Raw genomic sequence first — 25,930 nt, 5'->3', positions numbered from 1 at the left:
ACTGTAACTTTCAGCCTTTACTTTACCTGTGGTGCAGATATTTAACCACTTATGAAGAATTCCTGGGAAGAGTCAAAACATGGGAGACTACTTATAAGAATTCATGAAGTATAAGCCTTTTACTCCCTTGAGTATCTTTAACTTGAACAGTGACATTCCAGATTATTCTTGTTTTCAGAGTACATCCAAGCCATTATGATGATGGAGGAATCTGTTCAACATGTTGTCATGACAGCCATTCAAGAGGTACGTTGGAACTTTATGTGTGAGAAATTAAAGGAGCAAATAGGAATATGAATAGCAGAAGTAAAGATTTTTAAAAAAGATTCTCATTTTTTTTTGAGAATTTTTTTTCTTACACTTACAATATAGCTTGCCTCATTTTTATTTTAAAAAATCATACATTTTTCTCATTTTTATTTAAAACTTAAACATTTGTCTTTAGGTATATTCAGTAACTTCCTAATTTTTAAAATTGCTCTACTGAACTAGGAATAGTAGACTAATTCCTAAAGCCATTATAAATACATATCTTAAACCAGCAGTGTACCTCACACTTAATTATTAGTTTCTTGTTTGGCAGAAAATACGTCTTCAACTCCAACCATACCCAGAGCAGTTTCTAGATGAATATTTATACTGAAACTGTGGGGAAGGAAAAATATCTTTTTCCTCTACCCATCCAAATTCGCAGCTGGGACCTCTATTAACAAAAGACAGATTAACAAGAAAAAGGGTACAAATGTATTTAAAGGATGTTTTACATTACACCAGAACCTTCTTAAGGAAATGAAGACTAAAGACGTGTTTAAACCTGAGTGTTTTGATGCTAGGTTTGATGAAGAGTGGAGAATCATGGAAAAATGTGATAGGGCAAAAAAGGGTTTGAGCTAAGGATAGTAACCTGGGGAAAACAGCATATCCTATTCATTCAGAATCCTTTCAAAATCTATCTTTGGAGATAAGGATGCTTCTTTCATCTGAGTATAGGGAGAGCACCTCTCACATGAGGGTCTTATGACCTGCTTCAGGAGAAGGTAGAAAATCTTTCCTGTACCTACTCAGATTCCTTCAGCTTGAAATATTCAGTATGCCAGGATGCCACATTTTGGGATAGCATGTCCTCAACTCCATCAAATGTGAAACATAAAACTATAAAAGTAAAAAATGTAGATTAATATAACCAGTTTATCTCAGGATGTGAGAATGTTTTTGATCATAAAAGGGGAACAGATTGTTAGGGGTACTAGAAAACAATATAGGATGTGAATGTGCAACTGACAGAGAAAAAATATAACAAACATGAAAAATGCTAAATGCAAATTAAGTAAAGTTGTGGTTTTTTAAAAATCTGACCAAATGACTATAAATCTGGAGGTTCCCATTACCCCCTCAGGGTGCTGATTCACAGAACTCAGGAATGATGACAGTATTATAGAAGAATACAAACCAGAACCAACTCCCCCCACCCCCAAAATGCATAGAGTGAGGTCTAGGAGAGTCCCATATGCAAAGTTTCTCTTGTTACCTGTCCATAGTATCAAGGCATACCACCACTCCCCCAGCATGTTAACATGTACTGCCAACCAGGGAAGCTCACCTGAGTTTTCATGTCCAGAGTTTTCATTGGGGTTTCATTATGAAGGAATGATTGTTTGGATCTGTGACCATGGGGTTGAACACAGTTTCTAGCTCTCCTCCCCATCAGAAGTCAGGCTCATTATCAAGTGATAATCTGATACATCTGGTCTTCCTGGCATTACCAGCCCCCAACTGGAGTCATTCATCTTTTTAGCTTAAGCTACCTAGAGACCCACAGATCATAGATACTCTTTATCAGTTAGGAAATCCCAGAGATTGAGAGGCTACTTGCCAGTAACGGGACAAAGGCCAGCCAAATTCATTACTACACAGGACGTTTCAAAAAAACAAAGCTTTGAAAAGATCACTTTAGCAGTCAGCTCTGATGGTAGGAAGATAAACTGATACATCTTAAAATCATGTCATATTCTTTTATATCATGTAAGATATTAAGTCATGAGTATTAAAGTATCAAAACAATGATCTCTTTTAAAAAAAGTTTTTTATGTTTTTCTTTTACTTTTGAGAGAGACAGAGTGTGAGTTGGGGAGGGGCAGAGTGAGAGGGAGACACAGAATCCAAAGCAGGCTCCAGGCTCTGAGCCCTCAGCCCACAGCCTAATGTGGGGCTCGAACCCACAAACCATGAGATCATGACCCAAACCAAAGTCAGACACTTAACTGACTGAACCACCCAGGCATCCCTCAAAACGAGTACCTCTTAAGCAAGATAGCAGATTTTGCTCTTAAGTGGTCCTGGACTTTGCTCTATCGTCATGACGGATCCAGCTTTCTTGTCTGCCATCCTTAATATATGATTCCCAGGTAGTGGGAGCATCTGTGGGAGTGGGAGTCATCTGTGGCTTCTCAAGTTCCATCTATCACATTCACATTTCCAGCCATCAGGAAGGATTGAGGGGATACTTATTCACTTCCTCTAAGTAAACTTTCAACAATTCTCACTCCTATTAGCCAGATATTACTCACACAGCTACACAGGGAAACTGGGAAATACGGTCTTTTTTTAATTTTGAGATAGAGAACAGGAGAGGGACAGAGAGAGAGAATCCCAAGCAGGCTCCACGCTGTCAGCACGAAGTCCAGCATGGGATTCAGTCTCTCAAACCATGAGATCATGACCTGAGCTGAAATCAAGAGTCAGTTGCTCAACTGACTGAGCCACCCAGGCACCCCTGAAATGTGGTCTTTTTTTAAAAAAATTTTTTTTCAACGTTTTTTATTTATTTTTGGGACAGAGAGAGACAGAGCATGAACGGGGGAGGGGCAGAGAGAGAGGGAGACACAGAATCGGAAACAGGCTCCAGGCTCCAAGCCATCAGCCCAGAGCCTGACGCGGGGCTCGAACTCACGGACCGCGAGATCGTGACCTGGCTGAAGTCGGACGCTTAACCGACTGCGCCACCCAGGCGCCCCTGAAATGTGGTCTTTATTCCAGGTAGTCATAGCCCAACCACAATTTGAGGAGTCTGTTATTAAGCAAAAAATAGGAAAAAGAATAAGGAGCCACTAACAGTTCTGCCTTACAATAATTGATCCTACAATTCTATTTTTAGGAATTTATCCGAAGGAGATCTGAAATACAGAGATACATAATAGTAATAGCAAATATTCATCTAGCACCTACTATGTGCAAGATAGTGCTGGTACTTACTAAATACAATACATCTATTAACTCTTTTAAAATTATAATTAATACTACTGAAATGTACACTTAAAATTTTATTTTAAAAAAATTTTTTTTTTTAACGTTTATTTATTTTTGAGACAGAGAGAGACAGAGCATGAATGGGGGAGGGTCAGAGAGAGGGAGACACAGAATCCGAAACAGGCTCCGGGCTCTGAGCTGTCAGCACAGGGGCCCGATGCGGGGCTCGAACTCACGGACCGCGAGATCGTGACCTGAGCCGAAGTCGGCGCTCAACCGACTGAGCCACCCAGGCGCCCCTGTACACTTAAAATTTTAAATGGCAAATTTTATGTTCTGTATATGTTCATACATATAGTATGTTCTACTACATACTACTACATGTAATAGTTCTACAACTACATGTGGTTCTACATACCACAATAAAAAAATGAAAAATTAATTGTAATGTTTTGAGGTATATACTGTTATTATCCCCATTTTATAAAAGGGAAAGTGAAGCATAGAACTCAGCAGTAGGGAGACAGATAAGTAAATTATGGTAGAATAATACTTTGGCATAATATGTAGCATTGAAAACATATAACAACATGGGTCAGACTGGTCTAGGGAAACAGAGCACATGAGCAATAGAATCCCATTTCTGTTAGAGATTAAGATGAGTGAAAACAAACTTGCAAAATGTTAATTATCTCCAAGTGGTTGGATGTTCTATATTCTTTTCTGTATTTGCCAGTTTCTCTATAATAACAGGTTTGCATCTATAATCAGAAATATTTTTAAAATTAAAGTCTATGACCAAGCGATTTTTAATTCTACATATCTAGCCCAAGGAATTATTTAGAAATTCAGACCAAGATTGGGTACAACAGTGTTTTTCCAACTATTTTATTTATTTATTTATTTATTTTTAAGGTTTATTTATTTAATATCTACACCCAGCATGGGGATTGAACTCCCAACCCCAAGATCAAGAATCAGTGCTCTTCTGACTGAGCCAGCTAGGCACCCCCAAGCTATTTTATATTAATAGAAATATGAAAATAATGTGCATCCATTAGTAAGCAAGTGTTTAACTTAGGGTACCTCCATCTCATGGAATATTATATAGCTGATAAAATTTTTTAAAAGTATATTATGACAAAGGGAAAACATTTAAAATGTCACGTGAACAAAGTATATAAAATTATACATACAACTAGATTTTAAAAATAGATTATATGTCTTTATGTGCGTATTCCTTTTATGCATTTAACACATACTCTCAAGCCCTTAATATGCACCAGAAGCTATAGATACACCAGAAGCATTCAGGATACAATTGTGAAAAAGACAGACATGGTCTCTTGCCCCAGAAAGTCTAAGTCTCATGGGAGAAATGGCTAACCAAGCAATTCAGGTACATTTAAAGCATTCAAAATGAAAAGTACCATGTTGGGGAAAATATTAAGAGAACCTCCAAGAAGTAGCTAACTCAGCTTGGGGACTTAAGGGAAGGCTTCTCAGGGAAGGTGGCATCTCATCTGAGCACAGAAGGATGAGATGACATAAGGAAGGGGTAAAAATTGTTCTAAAGTCCAGGTGGCAAGAGAAGCAAGACCTGCATGGAATGTTGGAGGTATTGAAAGAAGGTGCCTGTAGCAAACATGGTGAGGTAGGAAGTGCTTAGAAATGAAACCAGAGACCTAAGATCGTTAGAATATTGAGCAGTTTCATTAGAGATTTGGGACTTTGGAAACCAATGAATAGATTTTAAGGAGAAAATACACTGAAGTCTGTATTTAAGAAAATCCATATGATGAGAAGAATGGTTTGGAGGAAAACCAGGTTAGAAAATGGGAGAGCAGTTGAGAAACCTTGATAATTATCCAGCAAAGAATGACGGAAGCCTGAACTAGGTTACGGCAGGGTGGAGACAGGTGGACAGATTTGAAAATTGTTAGAGCTTGAATCAATAGGCTTGGTGATTGATTGGACCTAGCGGGGAGAAGGTGTAGCTGGATAGAATAATAGAAGAAGGGCTTTTTTTTTTTTTTTTTTTGGCACATTCTATTTGTATTTCTTTATTCAAGTACTAATGACTTAGACTTTTTTTTTTTTTTTTTACCATGGTAAAATACATATAACAGAAATTTGCCGTTAGTAACATTTAGTGTGCTCATAATGTTGTGCAAGCATTGTCACTGTTTAGTTCCAGAACTTTTTCCATCAGCACAAAAGGAAACCTTGTACACCCATTACACAGGCAATTCTCATTTCCTCCTTGCTCCAGCCCCCATCAACCAGTAATTTGCTTTCTGTCTCTATAAATTTCCCTATTCTGGATATTTCATATAAATGGAAACATAGGATATGTGACCTTTTGTGTCTAGCATTGTTCATTTAGCATAATATTTTCAAGGTTATTTTGTAGCATGTATCAATACATATTCCTTTTTATGCTGAATAATGCATTGTATGGATGTGTAGCATTTTGTTTATCCATTCATCAGTTGATAGACATTTGGGTTGTTCCTACCTTCTGGCTATTGTGAATAATGTTTCTGTGAATGTTAGTATATGGGTTGTTGTTTTTGAGAGGGAAAGAGAGACAGCTGGGGAGGGGCAAAAGGAGAGGGAGAGAGAGAGTGGGCTCTGCGCTGGGCATGGACGTGGATTCAATCTCACAACCATGAGATCATGACCTGAACTGAACTCAAGAGTTGGATGCTTTAGGAACTGAGCCACTCAGGCTCCCCAGGTTTTTTTTGTTTTTGTTTTTGTTGTTTTTGTTTTTTTGTTTTTTTTTTTTATAAAACACCTATTCTGCCTATGTTGAAATTGAATTGCTTGGTCATATGGTAATTCTGTTTAACTTTTTGAGGATGCACCAACTTCTTTTGCATGGCTGCTGTAGCATTTTACATTCCCACCACCAGCACTAGGATTCTAGTTTTTCCCCTCTTTGTTAACCCTTGTTGATGTCCATCTTTTTTATAATAGCCATCCTAGTGGGTGTGAAGTGGTATCTCCTTGTGGCTTATTTGCATTTCCCTAAAGGCAAATGATGTTGAGAATCTTTTCATGGGATCATTCTTTGGAGAAATGTAAATGGTGGTCAAGTAAATGATAAGTCTTTTAATTCTTTGAATGGTAATTGGAAGAAGCCACAAGTAAGAGAAGGACAGATGTTGATTTATAAGAGAGAAGATGATAAATGGTACAGGGTCTGTGAGAAGCTGGGAAGGGACTGGGTCAGGGAGCACAAGTGAAAGGATTAGCCTACTATGGGAAGAACAATACTTGTATTACAAGATTGGAGAAGGAAAGGATGGGCATGAATGTTGCCAATTTTGTGGATTAAGACATGGGAAATTCTTATTTGGAGACAAAGATTTTTTTTTTTTAAACTTGTTTTATTTTTTATTTTACATCCAAATTAGTTAGTATATAATGCAACAATGATTTCAGGAGTAGATTCCTTAGTGCCCTTTACCCATTTAACGCATCCCCCCCCCCACAGCCCCTCCCATAACCCTCAGTTTGTTCTCCATATTTATGAGTCTCTTCTGTTTTGTCCCCCTCCCTGTTTTTATATTGTTTTTGTTTCCCTCCCCTATGTTCATCTTGGAGACAAAGTTTCCTGGTGAAGAGTATGGGGGTGTTGGTGAGGTTTGAGAAGTAGGAAAGGTTTAGAATAATCTCTGAAGGGAATAAAGAGACTGCTGACTGGGGAAGCATAACTATACTTTGGGGACAACTTTGAAGTCACAGTTGAAATTGGAAACTATGTATTAATAGTGTTTTAGGATTAAAATATTTTTTGTTTACTGTCTCAGTACTTAGCAGTCAGGATTTATGGTCAGAACAGACAGGTATTTGGATTGATTCTAGATTGAGATTTTGCCAGGAAGAAGAAGGAATGGAGGTAAGAGAAGTGATGATATTGACAAAAGTTATCAACATAATAGACCGTGAAAAATCTAGGCTAGAAAGAGAAGGTAGTTGGTTAAACAAATGATGAACCATGGAAGCTAAATCAGTGGAGGAAGATTGCCCAAAATAAGATGATGTTAGCAAAATAAAGAAGAGTAAATGTGAGCAGACAAAAACAAGAATGTTTACTATAAAGTCTAAGCAGAATAAGAAAGAAAGTGATGGGTTCCGACTGCAAACCTGGGAGAAAGGAGGGAGGTAGAGGGCCTGGAAACCTCAAGCGGAGAAGCACGTAAACTAAACATAATTGAATGAGAGAGCAGGGATGACAGAAGGTTGTGTTCAGAGTGTAGGACACCTAGGTTTTTATTCAGAAGTGTTGCTGTGTTATGAGGAGGACTTAACTGCAATAATGGGAAAAGGAAAAAGATGGGGAAGAGATCACTCCTAGTATTTCTGCCACCTGCCTCCAAGTCAGATACCCACCTCTCTGATAATCTGTCACAGCCCTTATCACACTGTGATGGTTTTTTTCACTTGACCTGTGCTACACCCATGGTTGGTAGCTTCTTAAATATTTCAGAATTATAAAAGGTGATTATTGTAGATGGTAAAATAATGATTTTTCCTTTTTATATTTTTAATGAATTATATCTTCTCTACCATGGGATTATTTTTTCAGTTGGAAGAAGTCTTAAAAATCTTTTGATTAATATTGTCACAATAAAAGCATAAACATTGAAGCCAGCATTTTTTGCTCTTCCTAAGATTTTTTTCCCCCTAAGGGACTTTGAACTCTTCTCATCCCATTAATATAGAGCAGTGATTCTTAAACTTCAGTATGCATCAGAATCAGCTGGAGGACTTTATTAAACATGTTGTTGAACCCTAACCCCAGAGTTTCTGAGTCAGTACATCTGGGCTGGGACCTGGTAATTTGCATTTCTGATGAGTTTCCAGACAATAGTGATGCTGTTGTTTTGAGAACTTCACTTTGAAAACCACTGATAAGAACAAGGTACAGCTGAACATAACATTTCAGGTCACTCCAGATTGGGATTAAAGGCTGAAATTATAAAATCTCTCAACAGAACATCCCCACATTTCTGATTGTCCCCCTTTCTTTTGTCCTTCAGACAGAACATAAGAAGGAAGCAACAGAAAATTGAGACCATTTGGGTCTGCCCCTGACTTTTGTCACAGTCAGATTTTATCTTTTTCTCCCCTAGCCCCTCACACTTTATGGATCCTTTCTCTTTGCAACACAAGGGTGAGAGAGGCTAAGACATAGATTTGTGTGTGCATGTGTTATAAACATCAGCCAACCCATTTTGGCTTATATTGATTTATATTGATGTTGCCCATATTTATTCTTTAGAAATAGTTACTTGTGTTGCTGGGTTTTTTTGTTTTTTTTTGTTTGTTTGTTTTGTTTTGTTTTTTACTGAAAAGTCAGTTTTAAAATATTTAGCCACTTCTTAAACTAAAAGACTTGTCTTTTTAGTGATAAGAATACTTGATTCTTATGACTGGGCCTACAGTGAAAATGAGCACCAGAATTTAGACCTATAATTTTATTTATTTTTAATATTTATTTATTTTGAGAGAGTGTGCGCGTGCACACGAGCGTGGGGGGAGGGGCAGAGTCCAACTGTCAGCCCAGAGCCCAACGTAGGGCTTCATCCCACAAACCATGAGGTCATGACCTGAGCTGAAATCAACCAACAGAGCCACCCAAGTGTCCCCTAGACCTGTAATTTTAAATGAAGGCATTATTCTAGAATGAAAAAATATTCCAGACTGAAAAGTTTTAATGTATAAGAAAATGTTCCTTTTATGTTTGTGTTTTCATTTTCATTTTTATAATTTTATGGTGATTTGGGTATTCGTTTTGTTATGTAAGTGCGTTTTATATGATGTCTTTTTTGCCACATAGTTACAATCATTTAAATCTTAATTTCAGCTGATGAGTAAGGAATCTCCTGTTTCTGCTGGAAATGATGCCTATGTTGACCTTGATCGCCAGGTATCTCATTTTGCATTGTTTTTATCCATGCAGAGATTGAAAAGAATAAACCTTATATATTCACAAAAAGAATGTTTCATTTGAAATTGCTTATAGAATATATTGGTTTAATTCGTTGTTTTTTACTAAAATTCAAGAGCTTAAGCTACTTTACTAGTGGATATTACACATTAGTAATTAAATTTGTAATTTGTAATTAAAATATTGCATAACCCACTTTAAATTAACTTAAAGTCATTGTAATTCGTATTTCCTAGTCATGATTTTTCTTTTTCCATTAGTGATATCTTTCTTCATGCTACATTTAACACACAGAATTTCCTGAAAAATGGCATGCATTTAATCTTATGATTTATTTATAATACAAAATACCTTTTATTTCACATTATTCTTCCTTTATCTTTGTGAGAAAGACCGTTTACCCTTTATCTTTGTGACGAACGGTCAACAGATACTTAAATGCATTAAGGAATGTACTATATTTTTAAAGGAACTCTGTGGTGTATTCTTGTGGTTTTAACCAAAAGTTATTTTGTAATTTTAATTACTACTTTTCAATAGAATACTCTTAGTTACATTGTCAGTTTCTATGTTCCAACTATCCTGGGACATCTGTCCCAAAGGGTGAACAGATATCTTCACATTACCCTCTCTCATTTCTTCCCCATGGTTTCTAAATGTTTTGTAGGAAAGTCTTTGGACATATGATTTTAACCCAAGTTGTAATTTGCTTCCCTTACTTTGTGATGTTAGGTTTTAAAGGTGTTACTTTTTTTTAAGTTTATTTATTTTGAGAGAGAGAGAGAAAGAACGCATGTGTGAGCATGTGAGCAGGGGAGGGGCAGAGTGAGAAGGAAAAAGAGAAAATCCCTTGGGGGGGGGGGTCCGGGGTGGGGGGGCGGGGAGGCTGGAACCAGAGATCATGGCCTGAGCCTAAATCAAGAGTCTGACTCTTAACGGACTGAGCCACCCAGGCACCCCTAAAGTTTGTTACCTTTATGAATTTTTTTGTATCTATATTACACAGAAGTTTGGTCATGTGAAAGGAAAAGCCACTATAATTTTTTAGCCAATTTTTCTTTTTTTTAATTAAGTAATTAATTTTAATTAATTAATTTTTTCATGCTTTGCTAACTTAGAGTTTATATAATAATGGGACACAACTTAGAAGTGTTTGGTTTGTGTTGAGAATCAGAATAATAATTTAAAAACTGTTATGCAAACTAACATAAAGGTTTAATATGACTGAAGAACTTGGGTTGAAATACATCGGCTATATATTTCAACTATGGAAACCCCTATCCTCTAGCACATGCATATTTTATCAAGGTAAAATTTCTCACTTATTACAGAATCAACATTACCAAGAATCATGTAGCCCAGATAGGCAAATGTAAGAAAACTTGATAAAAGGAAAGTACCAGATTCAGAGAATCTGAGAAAACAAGACTTAGGACTAGAAGATACTCAGTTAGAAATGCCTTCTTTTGACTCTCCAGAAGGATTCTCCATTTCTCCCTGCCCTTCAGAAAGAAATGGGACGGAAATGTTTTAATTCTTTATTGTACCTATGTAATTATTAACTGTTGCTACTTCATATTGAAATGTTTATTGTATCTCTTTGTTTATAACTAGTTGAAGAAAACTACGGAGGAACTAAATGAAGCTCTGTCAGCAAAGGAAGAAATCGCTCAAAGGTGCCATGAACTGGATATGCAGGTAAGAGATCCGTTCTGTGTACTACCTATTTGAAATGCACCATTATAAGTAACACCAGATATACTGTGTACTACCATGTAGTATAGTTTGGCTGTAACACAACCCTAATTAAAGAGAAAAAAAGGGAAAACAGGTTTTTGATTAAAAATAGACTAATCAAATATGTTAGCTTTGTTTCCTTCTTGCAACCCTATTAGATTGATAATAACTGAATGAAAATGGCATAAGGACCCAAGAAAAGAAAGGAAGGATATCAGTGCTAGCTTTAGGGAGGAGTGGAGATTTTTAAAAGCCCTGATTGTAGTGTTTTCCAGTATCCAAAGTATAAATACTCTAATTTACATGCAGGCCAGCTTCTTGTAGAGCATGTGACTCTTGATTTCAGGGTTGTGAGTTTGACTCCCATGTTGGGTACAAAGATTACTTAAAAATCTTTAAAAAAAAAAAAATAAAATTAATAGGGTAGGTAAATTTCAAGAAGTCACCAATAAAAAGACAGAAAGTAAAGTGAAATTAGTCAGAGAAAGACAAAAATCATATGACTTCACTCATATGAGGACTTTAAGAGACAAAACAGATGAACATAAGGGAAGGGAAACAAAAATAATATAAAAACGGGGGGGGGGGACAAAACAAAAGAGACTCATAAATATGGAGAACAAACTGAGGGGTTGTGGGAGGGGGGATGGGCTAAATGGGTAAGGGGCATTAAGGAATCTACTCCTGAAATCATTGTTGCACTATATGCTAACTAATTTGGATGTAAATTTTAAAAAATAAAAAAATAAAATTAAAGAGAAAACAAAAAAAAAATAAGAAAAAAAATATTTGGGATTTACCTCAAAATTAAGGAGGTTGGGGGCATGGAGAGAGGTACAAATAAGACATAACTGACCATGTTTTGATGCTTGTTAAAGCTGGGTTATGAATATACTTAGTTCATAATATTTTATAATAGAAGCACTTTACTTTGAAAGGCGTAGGTGTTGGTCATTGCTTTGGATGCACACAGGAGGAAGTATAATCATAACACACTTGTTGGGTTAGAAGGTAAATAATATTATCTGGTCACAATAACATTAAAGTTATACACTGGGATTGGTAAACTACACCTTGTCATCTGTTTTTGTAAGTAAAGTTTTATTGTAGCACAGCCTTGCTTTTTCACATCTTGTCTATGACTGCTTTCATGCTGTAAGGACAGAGTTCATGCCACAGAGACCTATGGCTCTCAAAGCCTAAAATATTCACTGCTTGATTCTTTACAGAAGAGTTTACCAAACTTGGTATAGACATACTGCAAAGTGAATGGCAGGGTTGCAGACAGGTTATGAGAATAGAAGGGGTTGCCCTATGACACACTTAGTTCTGCAGAAAATAGTAGTAATACACTTGATACTCTGATTTCTAATGTAATAATATAAACCAATTTCAACATTTAGAATTGTCCTAGAGAGAAATGTTATTGTGAAAGTAGAGGTGCAGGTGATAGTAGCTGAGAAGTAAACTAGGATAGGAGCCATGAGGAACACTAATGTTCTTGTCTTACCAAGAAGTCAAGAACCACTTCTGTGGCACAGCAGCTATTACATGGCTGGCTCCTTCTAGTCATCCAGTCTCAGCTCAAAATCACATGATTAATTTGGCATAAAATATGTATTGGGCACTTAAATGTGTGAAGTACTAAATTAGGCCTCCCGGAAAGGCTTTCCATGGTCCTGTGGTCCGTGGTCCATATAGTAGGCAGATGAGTGAGTGCATAAATGGGTGGGGGATTGAGTGGAAGGAGTTAGTAAGTAGTTAAGATTGCAGAGGTGACCAATGAAGGAAACAAGAATAGTGATATAGCTGTTTGTGGAAAGGAAGGATGGCACAAGTTGCTGTAATTTAACCTGTCAGAGGAGAAAGTCACTAGATAATGTCTGATGTTGATAAATCAAGAAATAGAAGTGTAAAACATTTAGAGATGTAAAATAACAACCCAAGACAGGAAAATTAGGAATAGTTAAAATTAGTTGTCTGTTAGAAGCAGAAGCACTCTGCGGGAAACTATAGCTTTTTTATGATAAACCCCTTTTTTGTCTGCTTTTTTTCTTAAATCATGTTTAAGTATCATTTTTTATTACAAGCATACTTAGGAGTTATTGTTCCATACTGCTGCAATAATGCTGGTATCCCAGTAAACCAAGTCAGATGAATTATCTGGCTTCCTAGTGCGTATAAAAGTTATGTTTATCCTTTATCGTAGTCTGTTAAATATGCAATAGCATTATGTCTAAAAATGTAGGGGCACCTGGGTGGCTTAGTCGGTTAAGCGTCCGACTTCGGCTGAGGTCATGATCTTGCGGTCTGTAAATTCGAGCCCCACATCGGGCTCTGTGCTGACAGCTCAGAGCCTGGAGCCTGCTTTAGATTCTGTGTTTCCTTCTCTCTCTGCCCCTCCCCTGCTTGCTGGCTCGCTCTCTCTCAAAAAATAAACATTAAAAAAATTTTTTTAAATAAAAACAAATGTATATTCTCTTTCCTTTTTTTTTTTTTTTTTACAAATGTATACACTTTAGGAAGACTTTATCGCTAAAAATTGCTAACCATCATCTTAGCTTTTAGTGTATCATAATTTCTTTTGCTGGTGGAGTGTTTTGCCTCAGCATTTATGGCTGCTGATAGACTGATCAGGATGGTGGTTGCTGAAGGCTGGTGTGGCTGTGGCAGTTTGTTAAAATGAAATTTGCTCTATCAATTGACTCTTCCTTTCACAGATGATCTCTCTGTAGCATGTTATGCTGTTTGATAACTTTAGCCACAGTATAACTTCTTTCAAAATTGGAGTCAGTCTTTTCAAACACTACTGCTGCTTTCTCAACTGTTTATGTGATACTTTAAATCCTTTGTTGCCATTTCAACAACCTTCACAGCATCTTCACCCCAAGTCACTTTTCCACCCCAAGTCACTTTCTTTGCTTGTCCCTGTGGAGCAACTACTCATTTATTAAAGTTTTATCTGAGATTGCAGCAGTTCAGTCTCATTTTCAGGCTCCATTTCTTTTTTGGTTGGTTTGGTTGGTTGGTTGGTTTGGTTTTTTGTTTTTTTTTAGAGCGCACATGCCAGGGAGAGGGGCAGAGGGAAAGAGAAAGAGAATTTTTTTTTTTTTTTTTAATTTTAGAGAAACAGCGTGCAAGTGGGGGAGAGGGGCAGAGAGAGAGAATCTTAAAATCTAAGCAGGCTGCATGCTCAGTGAGGAGCTGGACACAGGCTCCATCCCATGACCTGGATCATGCCCGGAGCCAAAATTAAGAGCCAGATGCTCAACCCACTGAGCCACCCATGTGCCCCCAAGCTCCATTTCTAATTCTAGTTCTTGCTATTTCCACCACATCTGCAGTTACTTTCTCCACTGAAGTCTTGAACTCCAAAATCATCCATGAGGCTTGGGATCAGCTTCCTCCAAACTTCTGTTAATGTTGATTTTTTTTTTTTTTTTTTTTTTAACCTCTTCCCATGAATCATGAATGTTCCTATTGCCATCTGGAATGGTGAATCCTTTCCAAAGGTTTTCAATTCATTGTACCCGGGTCCATTAGAAAAAGTATTATAATCTGTGGCAGCTACAGTTTTACCAAATGTGCTTCTTCTTTTTTTTTTTTTTTTAATGTTTATTTATTTATTTTGAGAGAGGCACAAGCACAAGTGGGAGAGGGGCAGAGAGAGGAGGGAGTAAGAGAAAAATCCCAGGCAGGCTCCATGCTGTCAGTGCAGAGCCCAACTCAGGACTCGAATTCACGAACCGCAAGATCATTACCTGAGCTCAAATCACAAGTTGGACGCATAACCAACTGAGCCACCCAGGTGCCCCCCAAATGTGTTGGTTAAATAATAAGACTTGAGAGTCTAAATTATTCCTTGATCCATAGTCTACAGAGTGGATATCGTGTTAGCAGGTTTGAACATTAATCTCATTGTACTTCTCCATCAGAGCTCTTGGGTCACCAGGGGCATTGTCAGTGAGCAGTAATATTTTTGAAGTCATCTTTTTTTCTGAGCAGTAGGTCTCAACAGTAGACTTAAAATATTTAGTAAACCATGTTGTAAGCGGATGTGCTGTCATCGGGACTCTGGTTCCATGGGTAGAGGACAGGCAGGGCAGATTAAGCATTAATTCTTAAGGGCCTTAGGATTTTCAGAATGGTAAATGAACATTGGCTTTAACTTAAACTCACCAGGTGCCTCAATGTTTAATAAGAGAATCGATCTGTCTGTTGAAGCTTTGAAGTCAGGCATTGACTTCTCCTGTCTAGCTGTGAAAGTCCTAGATAGCCTCTTCTTCCAATAGAAGAGAATTTCTCATCTACATTGAAAATCTGTTTAGTGTAGCCACCTTCATGAATTATCTCAACTCCTTAATTTCCTGGATAATTTGGTGTCTGTCGCTTCTATATCAGCTCTTGCTACTTCATCTTGCAATTTTTGTTATGGAGGTAGTTTTTCCCTTTTACTTCATGTACCAACCTCTGTTGGCTTCAGACTTTTCTTCCGCAGCTTCCTCACCTCTCTCAGCCCTCACAGTTGAAGAGAGTTAGGGCCTTGCTCCGGATTAGGCTTTGCCCTAAGGGAATATTGTGGCTGATCCCTCCAGACCACTAAAACTTTCTCCATATCAACAATAAGGCTGTTGTTTCACTGTCTTATCATTTGTGTGTTCACTGGAGTAGCTTTAAACCTTTAATTTCTTTCAAGAATTTTTCCTTTGCATTCACAATTTGGCTACACTGTTTAATACAAGAAGCCTGGCTTTCAGCCTATCTCGGTTTTCAACGTGCCTTTCTTACTAAGCTTAATCATTTCTGCCTTTTGATTTAAAATGAGAGATGCGCAGCCTTTCACTTGAACACTTACAGGGTATAGTAGGCCTAATAATTTCAGTATTTTTGTGTCTCTGAGTATAGGGAGGCTTGAGGAGTGAGATAGACTAGTGGGGGAGGAACGGCTGGTCAGTGGAGCAGTCAGACCACACTCAACAGTTACCAACTAAATTAACCATTTTATATGGGTGTGTTTGTTGGCACCCCAAAGCAATTCCAATAGCAACATCGAAGATCACCGTAACAAATACAATAATAATGAAGAAGTTTGAAATATTATAAGAATTATCAAAATGTGACAGAGACATGAAGTGAGCAGTGCTGTTGGAAAAATGGTGCCGATAGACTTTAGACTGGATTGCCACAAACTTTCAATGTGTAAAAATGGCAGTACTGAGGAGTACAGCAAAACAAGGTATGCCTGTAGTCTCCGTTTTCCGTGTGTGTGAAAAGGACTTTTGCCAAATACACAGGCATACATCATTTAAAAAAAAAAAAAGGAGGAAGGTGCAGAAATGGATGAAATAGTCCAGTGACATGGAATAGAGCCACTGCTCTCTTCTGAGACAAGACTCATGCATTTATAGAAACCTGACAAATTATAGAGCTGGCATTTTAGCTTCATTCATTTATTCAACAAATGTTACTGAGTGCCTTCTGAAGAGAGTGTGTGAAGTGGATATCAGTCTGAAGAGGCCTTAGAAGCCTTTGTAAAGATTTTGACTTTGAATAAATGGGAAGTCGGAGGATTTTGAGCAAAGTAGTCATGTGAGCTGACTTTGTTTAAATGGATTATTGTGACCGGTGTATGGACAATAGACTAAAGGGAGGCAAGGGCCAAATTTAGAAGACTAATTAAGAAACCACTGCACAAATCCAGGCAAAAAAAAATTATGTTAGCTTAGATTGGAATTTAGGAAGAAGTGGTCAAAATATGTTTGAAGGTATAGTCAATGATATTTTCTGACAAATTGGATGTGAGTATGAAGGAAAGATGTTAAGGATTATGACTGAGCAACTGGAAGGACAGAGTTCCTTTTCACTGAAATAGGAAAGACTGGAGGGAATGAGAGTGAGAAGCGATTAAGAGCTCCACTTGGACAATTTAAATTTGAGATGCCTGTTAGACATCCAAGTGTAAATGATGTCCAGTTTAGGCATGCAGGCTAGAAATAGAAATGTGCAAGTTATCACTGAATCAAGGACGTTTATAGCCATGAAACTGGAAGCCATCACTGTATGTAAAGAAGAAAAGCTGTAGGCTAGTCTAATGGCAGGGAAATAAAGAGGAATTGACTAAGGAGACAGGGAAGCCTGGTAGGCTGGTATAGAAACCAGGAGAGTAAGGGGTCCTGGTAGCTAAGTGAAGGAAATGCTTCAAGGAGGAGTATGTGGTCAGTTGCTTCAAACATTGATCGCAGTGACATGGAGGTGTCAGTAGTGATCTGATGAGCAGTTTTGTAGAATGGTAGGGCCAATAGCCCAGCTAGAATGAGTTCAAGAGAAAGTGGAGGATGGGGAGCGAGAATTAGAAATGGCAGTTAACTTTTGTTATTACAGCTTTATTGAGATAAAATGAACGTATAATAAACTCATATTTGAAGTGTACATTCAAAACTGTTGACATGTATTGATGTGTGAAAACATTACCGCTATTGATATAATGAACCCATCACCCTCAAACGTTTTCTCATGACTCTGTATTCCCCCTCCAGTCCCCAGCTCTGCTTTGTCACTATAGGTTTGTTTGTATCTTCTTGAATTGTATATAAAAGGAATCATACATTGTATACTTTTTTGTCTGATTTTTTCCATTATTTTGTGATTCGTTTGTGTTGATGGTATCCATAGTTAATTCTTTTTCATTGCCAAATAGTATTGTCTTATATCCACATACTAGAATTTACCAATTAACCTGTTGATGAACATTTGTGTTGTTTCTAGTTTTTCTCTATTACAAATAAAACATCTGTTAACATTCTTTATAAATCTATGTGGCCATGTGCTTTAATTTCTCTTGAGTAAGTAAATACTGCCTAGGTCATGTAGTAGTTGCATGTTTAATTTTTTTTGAAAACGCAAAGCTGTTTTCCAAAGTGCTTGAAACATTTTACATTGTCACCAAAAGCGTATGAGACTTCCATTTATTCTACATCTCTGCCAACACTTGGTATAGCCAGTATTTTTTATTTTAGCCTTTCTAGGAGTGTATTGGTAGAACATTGTGGTTGTAATTTAAATTTCCTTAATGATTAATCATGAGTATCTTTTTGTGTGCTTAGTTGCCATTTACATATCTTACTTGGTGGACTATCTTTTCAGATGTAAAGAATGAATTCCTGCTTACTCTTATATATTGCTCTGCCTGTGCAGTATTCAAAGGTAGTGTAAATGTTTGCAGTGGAGGTTGATCAAAACAGGCTTTAATTCATAATGGTAATTCACAAGTGATTGTGCTGATGCCAGTGTAATTGAAAGAAATAATTGCTGTCTTCCTATATTCTAACAGGTTGCAGCATTGCAAGAGGAGAAAAGTAGTCTTTTGGCAGAGAATCAGGTATTAATGGAAAGACTTAATCAATCTGATTCTATAGAAGATCCGAACAGTCCTGCAGGAAGAAGGCATCTGCAGCTCCAAACTCAATTAGAACAACTCCAAGAAGAAACATTCAGGTAAAAGACCCCTCACTAAAGTCTATCCGTTAAAACATTTGGTAATTGTCTTTTAAAGTTAAGAATATAGTGTTAGGACTATAACACTAGGTGGCTGCAAACCACAGGAGGATGTAAAATAAACAACTTCCCCAAATCTTCCCATGTGACACGAAGGTAACTTCATACCTAGGAAAAAGTCTATCAAAACCACACGCTCAATATTACCTGAAAGACAGTATGCCTCAGCTGTTCTTGTGAGAAAAGCAAACAAGAACCACACATCCCATACACCTGTCCCACCCCATCCTGCTAGGTGCTTTCAGGCAAGTAAAAGGCAGATTAACAAAAAATTAGAGGAAGACAGAAAAATACAGGGCCTGAGGGTAAGGTAAGTTGGAGAGATCATCAGAAAGATTAAACTCACTCAAAATCTGAAATCAGTTTTAAGACAAAAAAGAGATTAAACCACAAACTGCAGGGAAAAGATTTTAAAGTCAAGTGAGTTGCCTTAAAGGACCAGATACCCTGAAAACATAGTGGCAGTAACATAAAGAGATTGGTGCCCTTTGCAGGTACTTGGTTTAAAGGGACACAATAAAAAGGCCAGGTCCATGATTTATAGAGATAGGCTTATTTAAAGGGCAAGCTAATTTAGAGGGACTGTTTTCTAAACACATCTTCTGGGAGAGGAAAAGGCTAAGAGGAAGGGAGAATCACCCTTTGGCAATTGGATGGTGAAAGGGAAAAGGAGAAAAGGAAAAATTTGGCATCCTGCCAGATAAAACAGAACCACACAATTGAAGGATTTAGCAGTAAGACATATATTTTGCTTTAACAGGAAAAAATAAAAAAACTATATTTAAGTCTTTTCTGAAACCTTAGAAATAGTTCATCCCCTGTGGTCTACATGAGCAATTCAAGATATGGTCTGTGGGCCCCTGCAGGTTTGCAGAGACCCTTTCAGAGAGGCTTCCAGCCCATCCCTTTTCTACCTACATGTCTGTGCAAGGGTGGATTTCCTTCATACACTTCAGCCAAAAAGGTGTCACAACAGGTGAATATAGAAATAGCTATGACAGCCCAGCTGTTTCCTGTGAGACTGGATTATTTGAATCACAAAAATGTAAAACATCACCACTCTTCTCCCTATTTTTGTGTTTTAGGATATACAGTTATTTTTCATAAATGATGTGTTGTCTATATTGATATAATAGTTTTATTACTGTCCTTTTCAATATATTTAGGTATTTCTGTTTTAAGTTTTAAATATGATAAGTAAATATCCATAGATAAACCTATGTAAACAAAAGTTCTTTGAAATGTCAGTAATTTTAAGAGTGTGAAGAGGTCCTGAGACCAAAAAGTTTGAGAACGCTTCATCTTAATCTTGACCTTCTAAGACAGAATTGGTAGATAGTAAAATCTAAGTATGACTGTACCCTTTTGTTTCTAAATTATGGCTAGTTTTTTTTCTGCTTTGTTTTGTTTTGAAGGGGGGTTGAGGGGTGGACGGGCGGGAGAGAGAGAGAGAGAGAGAGAGAGAGAGAGAGAGAATATGAGAATGAGAATGAGAATGAATTCCATGCAGGCTCCGCACTGTCAGTACGTGGAGTCCAATGCAGGGCTCTAACTCCTGAACTGTGAGACCATGACCTGAGCTGAAAGCAAGAGTTGGATGCCTAACCAACTGAGCCACCCAGGTGCCCCTAAATTGTGGCTAGTTTTTAAAGTATGGTTTGGGGAAGTGGTATTTAGAATTGTCCTGTGTATTCATTATGAAGGAAATAGTGTCTGAGTCTTTTATTTGTTCCAGAATACATGTTGTAGTACATATTGCAATTATTATTTTGAAGCGCTTAAACAATTCAAGTACTTATCAGTACTACATATTTATACCTCTTAGTATTTATTATTCCTTATAGTCAAATATAATTCTTCTGGGTTATCTGTATTATAACCTTGTACCTTTCATATTTTTTCTTTTTTGAGCATTGATACGAGCTTTTAAGTTTTAACTCTCATAGATTTTTTTTGAAGAAATTATTAATTTTAATATATGTGATAGTGGTATTGTGCTTTTAATTTTTTTTAATGTTTTTATTTATTTTTGAGAGAGAGAGAGAGAGAGAGCACGCGCACATGAGTAGAGGAGGGGAGAGAGTGAAGGAGACACAGAATCAAAAGCAGGCTCCAGGCGGTCAGCACAGAGCCTGATGCAGGGCTTGAACTCATGAGCTGTGAGATCATGACCTGAGCTGAAGTCAGATACTTAACTGACTGAGCCACCCAGGCGCCCCTCATGGATTATTTTTAATTACAAAAGGGACAATATATTTTTTTAATGGAGGGATCTGGCAGTTACCATTTAATTAAATCATCAAACTAAGCAGCACCACCCACAGGGTACACAGTGTCACTTGTATAGTATTTTTGCCAAATATTTAACCTGAATGTAATCATGAAGAAATAATCAGAATAAGGAATATCCTTAAAGATGGGTAAGACTACTCAAAAAAGTCAAAAAAATAGGAGTTTATTTTTTCTTTTTATTTTTTTATATTTTTTAAATGTTTATTTTTAAGAGAGAGACAGATTGCAAGTGGGGGAGGGGCAGAGAGAGAGAGAGGGAGACGCAGAATCTGAAGGAGGCTCCAGGCTCTGAGCTGTCAGCACAGAGCCCGACCTGGGGCTCAAACCCACAAACTGCGAGATTATGATCTGAGCTGAAGTCCGACACTTTAACTGACTGAGCCACCCAGCCACCCATCAAAAAAGTCAATATTATAAAAAACAAAAGGAAGGAAATACAAAAGGGATAATACAACTAAAGATAATGTGAAAATTTTTCTTTGGATCCTGGATCAAAGTGGAAAGAGGGAACATTTTTACTACAGTTGGATAAATATGGACTACATATTAGATAAATTAATATTAATTGTCTTAGATATAATAATGGTATTTCGATGATGAATAAGACTATCCTTACTGCTGTAGTATTTAGGGGTGAAGGGTCATGACCTCTGCAGCTTCCTTTATGATAGTTCTCAAAAAAAAAATGTACGTGTGTATTTTATGTATGTGTTTACCCATAAAGTGAGAGAAAGCATATGAGGCAAAATGTTAACAATAAGTAGATGAATCTAGCAAAGGGTGTGCAGGTATTCATGAACTAGTCTTTCAAATTGTCTGTAGATTTCAAATATTTAAAAGTAAATGGTGGGGGGGGCGGTTAAATCCAATTTTCTAGACAATGATAACATCTGGAGCATAAGAATTTACTTTCACTTTTCCTTCCCTTACATCAAACCCAACAAAAATAATTTTTAAAAATACATCTGATATATGAGTATTTTTTAAATAATCCTAAATAAAACAAGAGCAACTTCAATTGGTACTTTATTACAATAAACTTTATGCCAGGATCGTTAACCTGTTATTAAGTCTATTACAATAACTATTAAATTTCTTATTTTAGCTCTTTCAATCCATAAGTTAAAGGAGAAGGAATAGTATAAAATAAGGTTGGTGTGTGAAATTCTCAGTAGAGAACAAGATGATAATTTGTATTAATCTAGTATTTGAGTTTTTTTCTAGACATTCCAAAAATCCTGGCTTTGCCACTTAGTAGCTGTGTAACTTTGGGCATGCCTCCATTGCATTCACTGTAAGATGGTCTAAAAATTACCTACTTTCTAGAATTTTTGTATTAAATGAGTTAACATGTGAAAAGTACTGAGAATATTGCCTAACACACAGATACAATTTAGTTATTACTTTTCTAGAAAATGAAATAAAAGTAAGATAAAATTTTGGAATGACAAAAAGTAAATGATCATTATTTATGGATAATAGGTTGGTCCACCTAGAAAATGTGAAGTGAATCAACCTAAAGTTCTCAGAACCGGTAAACAATGGGAAGAGAGTAACTATAAGACATTTGTATAGGTCATAAGATGTTCTAGTAATAACTAGGTAGGATCATCAGGAAAAACTTGCTTTTGTAAGTTTATAAGTACCCAAGGAATAATAAAATTTAAAAGGAATATGAGGGACTTGTACAACAAAAACTTCTTAGTCGTACATAAAAAGTATTTCAGTATATGGAGAACGATAACATCTGTTTGTTTACTTTGTTTTTTTTTACACGTTTTTAACGGCGCATTGTAAGAATGCCATTTTCTCTTAAATTATTATATAATTTGAACTTGATTCCAATTCACATTTTGTGTTCAGCCAGACGTATTGAGCAGGAGATTCCCAGAACGTTTACACTCAAAGTATAATGAGGGAGTGCTTGCCGTGTCCATTGTTGAAACGTTACACACCTGTACTAATTTTGGTATTGGTGCAGCAAAGTAGACAAACCAGTAACACAAATGCAGATCCAGAAAACTGACCCAAGTGTATACATAAATTTCTAATATGACAAAGGTGGCATTTTCTAATCAATAGGTAAAGATTAAATTATCTGTTAAATAGTTTTGGGATAGTAGGTAAATATTTTGGCAGGAAAAGTTAGATTCCTACATTACATCATATACTAAAGTTAATTCCAGGGGAAATTGAGAATTTTAGTGTTAAAAATGAAACCCTGGGGGCACCTGGGTGGCTCAGTCGGTTGAGCATCCAACTTCAGCTCAGGTCATGATCTCGCAGTCTGTGAGTTCAAGCCCCGCTTCGGACTTTGTGCTGACAGCTCAGAGCCTGGAGCCTGCTTCGGATTCTGTGTGTGTGTCTCTCTCTGCCCCTCCCCCACTCATGCTCTGTCTCTCTCTGTCTCTCAAAAATGAATAAACATTAAAAAAAAAAAATTCAAAAAAAAAAAAAGAAACCCTGTTAAATACTGACAAGAAATATAAAATATTTTTATAATATTGTATTATATATGTGTATATTTAAATTTATTTAAATTTGTATTTAATTATAGTAAAATTTATTCATTAAATTATTAAAATTTATTTATTAAATTTATTTATATTTAAATATATTTTAAAATATTTGTAATATTTTTATGTTTTATATAAAAGAAAAAAGCTTTATAATCATACACCAAAAGTGAAAACTATAAGGTAGAAAATGCATCAATAGAATTACATAGAAATTAGGAATTTCTGTTAAATTGAAATACTTCTATAAATAAAATTGAAAGTAAACAAAGGAACACCTGAGGGGGCGCCTAGGTGGCTCAGTTGGTTAAGAGTCCGACTCCTGATTTCTGTGCCGGTCATGATCTCGTGGTTGGTCAGGCTCCTTGCTGGGCATGGAGCCTGCTTAAGATTCTCTCTCTCTCCCTGTCTCCACTCCTTCCCCACTCAGGCTCCCTCTTTCTCTCAAAAAAAATTTTTTAAAAGTCGGGGGCACCTGGTGGCTCAGTCAGTTGAGCATCCCACTCTTGGATTTCAGCTCAGGTCCTGATTCTCAGTGTTCAGGGGATCAAACCCCACGTCAGACTGCCTTCTTCTGCCCCTCTCTGCCACTCGTATGCTCACTCACTCTCATTCTCTCTCTCTCAAATAAAAAAAATAAATAATCAACAATAAATATTTGTGACATTAGAGACAATCCTGTAAATCAAAAGTAAAGATTTATGTTAAAGCGAAATAAAATAAGAGGTGTGAACGGTATTATCCATATTTAGAGGGGAAAAGACCTATGAATAGCAACCAGACTAGAGGATATACTCAAAAATGTTAATTAACAGTATTATCTACTTAGATTAATACATATTTTTTTCTTGCTTGCTTTTCTGTATTTTATAAATTTTCAACAAGGAACATCTGTTAATTTCATGGTCACAAATAAAACTTTAAATAAATTTTATGTTCTGTATTTGGAAAAATATTACGTGATGTCTAACTTTCTGAACAGAGGGGTGATAATCAGTTGTTATGTTTCCATAAGCCTTGGACCAGTGGAATCCATTTCAGGATAAAACTTGAAGATAGAGCTTATGGTCACAGAAGTAGGAGACAGGTTCAAGAGTGTATTCTCATGTTTTTTATTTCCTTTTGCTGTTCTAAGGAGAATTATTAGACAATAAATAGTATTTTCTTGGTCTATTTTGTTTTGATTACAGACTAGAAGCAGCCAAAGATGATTATCGTATACGCTGTGAAGAGTTAGAAAAGGAAATCTCTGAACTCCGGCAACAGAATGATGAACTAACCACTTTGGCAGATGACGCTCAGTCTCTAAAAGATGAAATAGATGTTCTTAGGTAAACAGTTTTCCCATCTTTGTGACCTCTCAGGCCTGTCATCACCCAGAACAGCTCTGCCACTCATAAACTCTAGGATCTCTGAGCATAGCAGGGTATTTAACTGGGTTCAGATTCCAGTGCTGTCATTTATTTAACCTCTCGTGTAACCATTTTCTCATCTGTAAAATGGAGATAATACACCTCCCACCTCAGATTTAGATGCAGAACTAAGTAAGTTTTTATTTCTAAACCGTTGGAACAGCATCTGTCAAGTAAGTAAGTGCTGTATAAATGTTTGTTAAATAGAAACTAGTCTCCGACCATCACTAAATACTTGTGTAGCTCTGGAGCTTTTCTTATTATGACTCCTTTTCTTTAATTTCAAGTCCTCTGCTCACTCAGTCTTCCTCTTTCTCGGATACTGTCACACCCCACGAGGCATCATTTCCTTGCTGGACCAGTTTACCTGCACCTCGACTGTTCTCTCACTAAGTGCCTTCACTCTCTGCCACCTCAATTTGCCACCATTCCACTTGTATAATCTATCTTCTGTCGGATCATTCCAGCCATTTACACTTTTGCTCTTTGAATACTGAGAATGAATAGAGAAAATCACATAGTGATACAGTTTTGTCCTACTACAAAGCCATGATCTTTACTCTTCCTTGGGCTCTTACCTGTGGTCCACCATTCTGCTGCTCATGATAGATAGCTCTGTCTCCCATTTCTCTCATAGCTAGCACCTATTTCCATAACTCTTTTCACCTGGACACCCACCCCTCCCCCCCCTCCCCCCCCCCACCTCTCAATGCTTTAGTCTCAGTAGATGACATTGTCTCCTACTGCATCAAGGAAAAACCATGAGCTGTGGGGACTCTCCATGTCCTGTACTTCCTGCACCTCTAACTGCCCTGCATTCCCACCTATCTTTTCATTTTTGCTTTTAGAATGTAGACTTGTCATTCTTTCTCATGTCCAGTGCTGATTCCTTCTTCAGAGCTCTGGGTCTCAATACTTCTTGCTTACACAAGGACTGTGTTCCATCTGTTATCATTTCTCTTTGCATTTGGATCTCCCACTTTAGCATATATTTATATGTTTAGGTCTCTCATCTTAGAAAAAAGACTTACTCCTCTCTCCTTCCCTCCAGAACAAATTTAGATTACACAAGGTAAAATTTACATTCTCTCCTTAACTCCTTAAAATGTGCCCTCTCCTACTCCCACTGCTGCACGGAAATGGCTGTTCCTTTAGTCACTAATGTCATTCTAATTGCCAAATCATTTGGACACTGCACAATTTATTTTGCT

At 36.9% G+C, this 25,930-nt stretch overlaps 1 protein-coding gene across 6 annotated transcripts in view; it reads left to right on the top strand.

Annotated features, from left to right (window-relative positions):
- HOOK3 (hook microtubule tethering protein 3) overlaps positions 1–25,930 on the top strand; it is a 117,580-nt gene that overhangs the window by 38,443 nt on the left and 53,207 nt on the right. For all 6 annotated transcript variants that reach the window (XM_058720487.1, XM_058720490.1, XM_058720489.1 and 3 more), the window contains 5 exons: positions 179–246; positions 9,125–9,187; positions 10,823–10,906; positions 18,276–18,439; positions 24,498–24,638. In XM_058720487.1, the coding sequence (XP_058576470.1) occupies positions 179–246; positions 9,125–9,187; positions 10,823–10,906; positions 18,276–18,439; positions 24,498–24,638 (520 nt within the window). The remainder of the gene's footprint in view (positions 1–178; positions 247–9,124; positions 9,188–10,822; positions 10,907–18,275; positions 18,440–24,497; positions 24,639–25,930) is intronic.

The sequence above is a fragment of the Neofelis nebulosa genome, chromosome 3 (assembly GCF_028018385.1).
Source record: "Neofelis nebulosa isolate mNeoNeb1 chromosome 3, mNeoNeb1.pri, whole genome shotgun sequence".
In the NCBI taxonomy this organism is placed as follows: Eukaryota; Metazoa; Chordata; class Mammalia; order Carnivora; family Felidae; genus Neofelis; species Neofelis nebulosa.
Note: the sequence above shows the minus strand (reverse complement) of the source record. Positions and strands in the feature narration are given on the sequence as shown.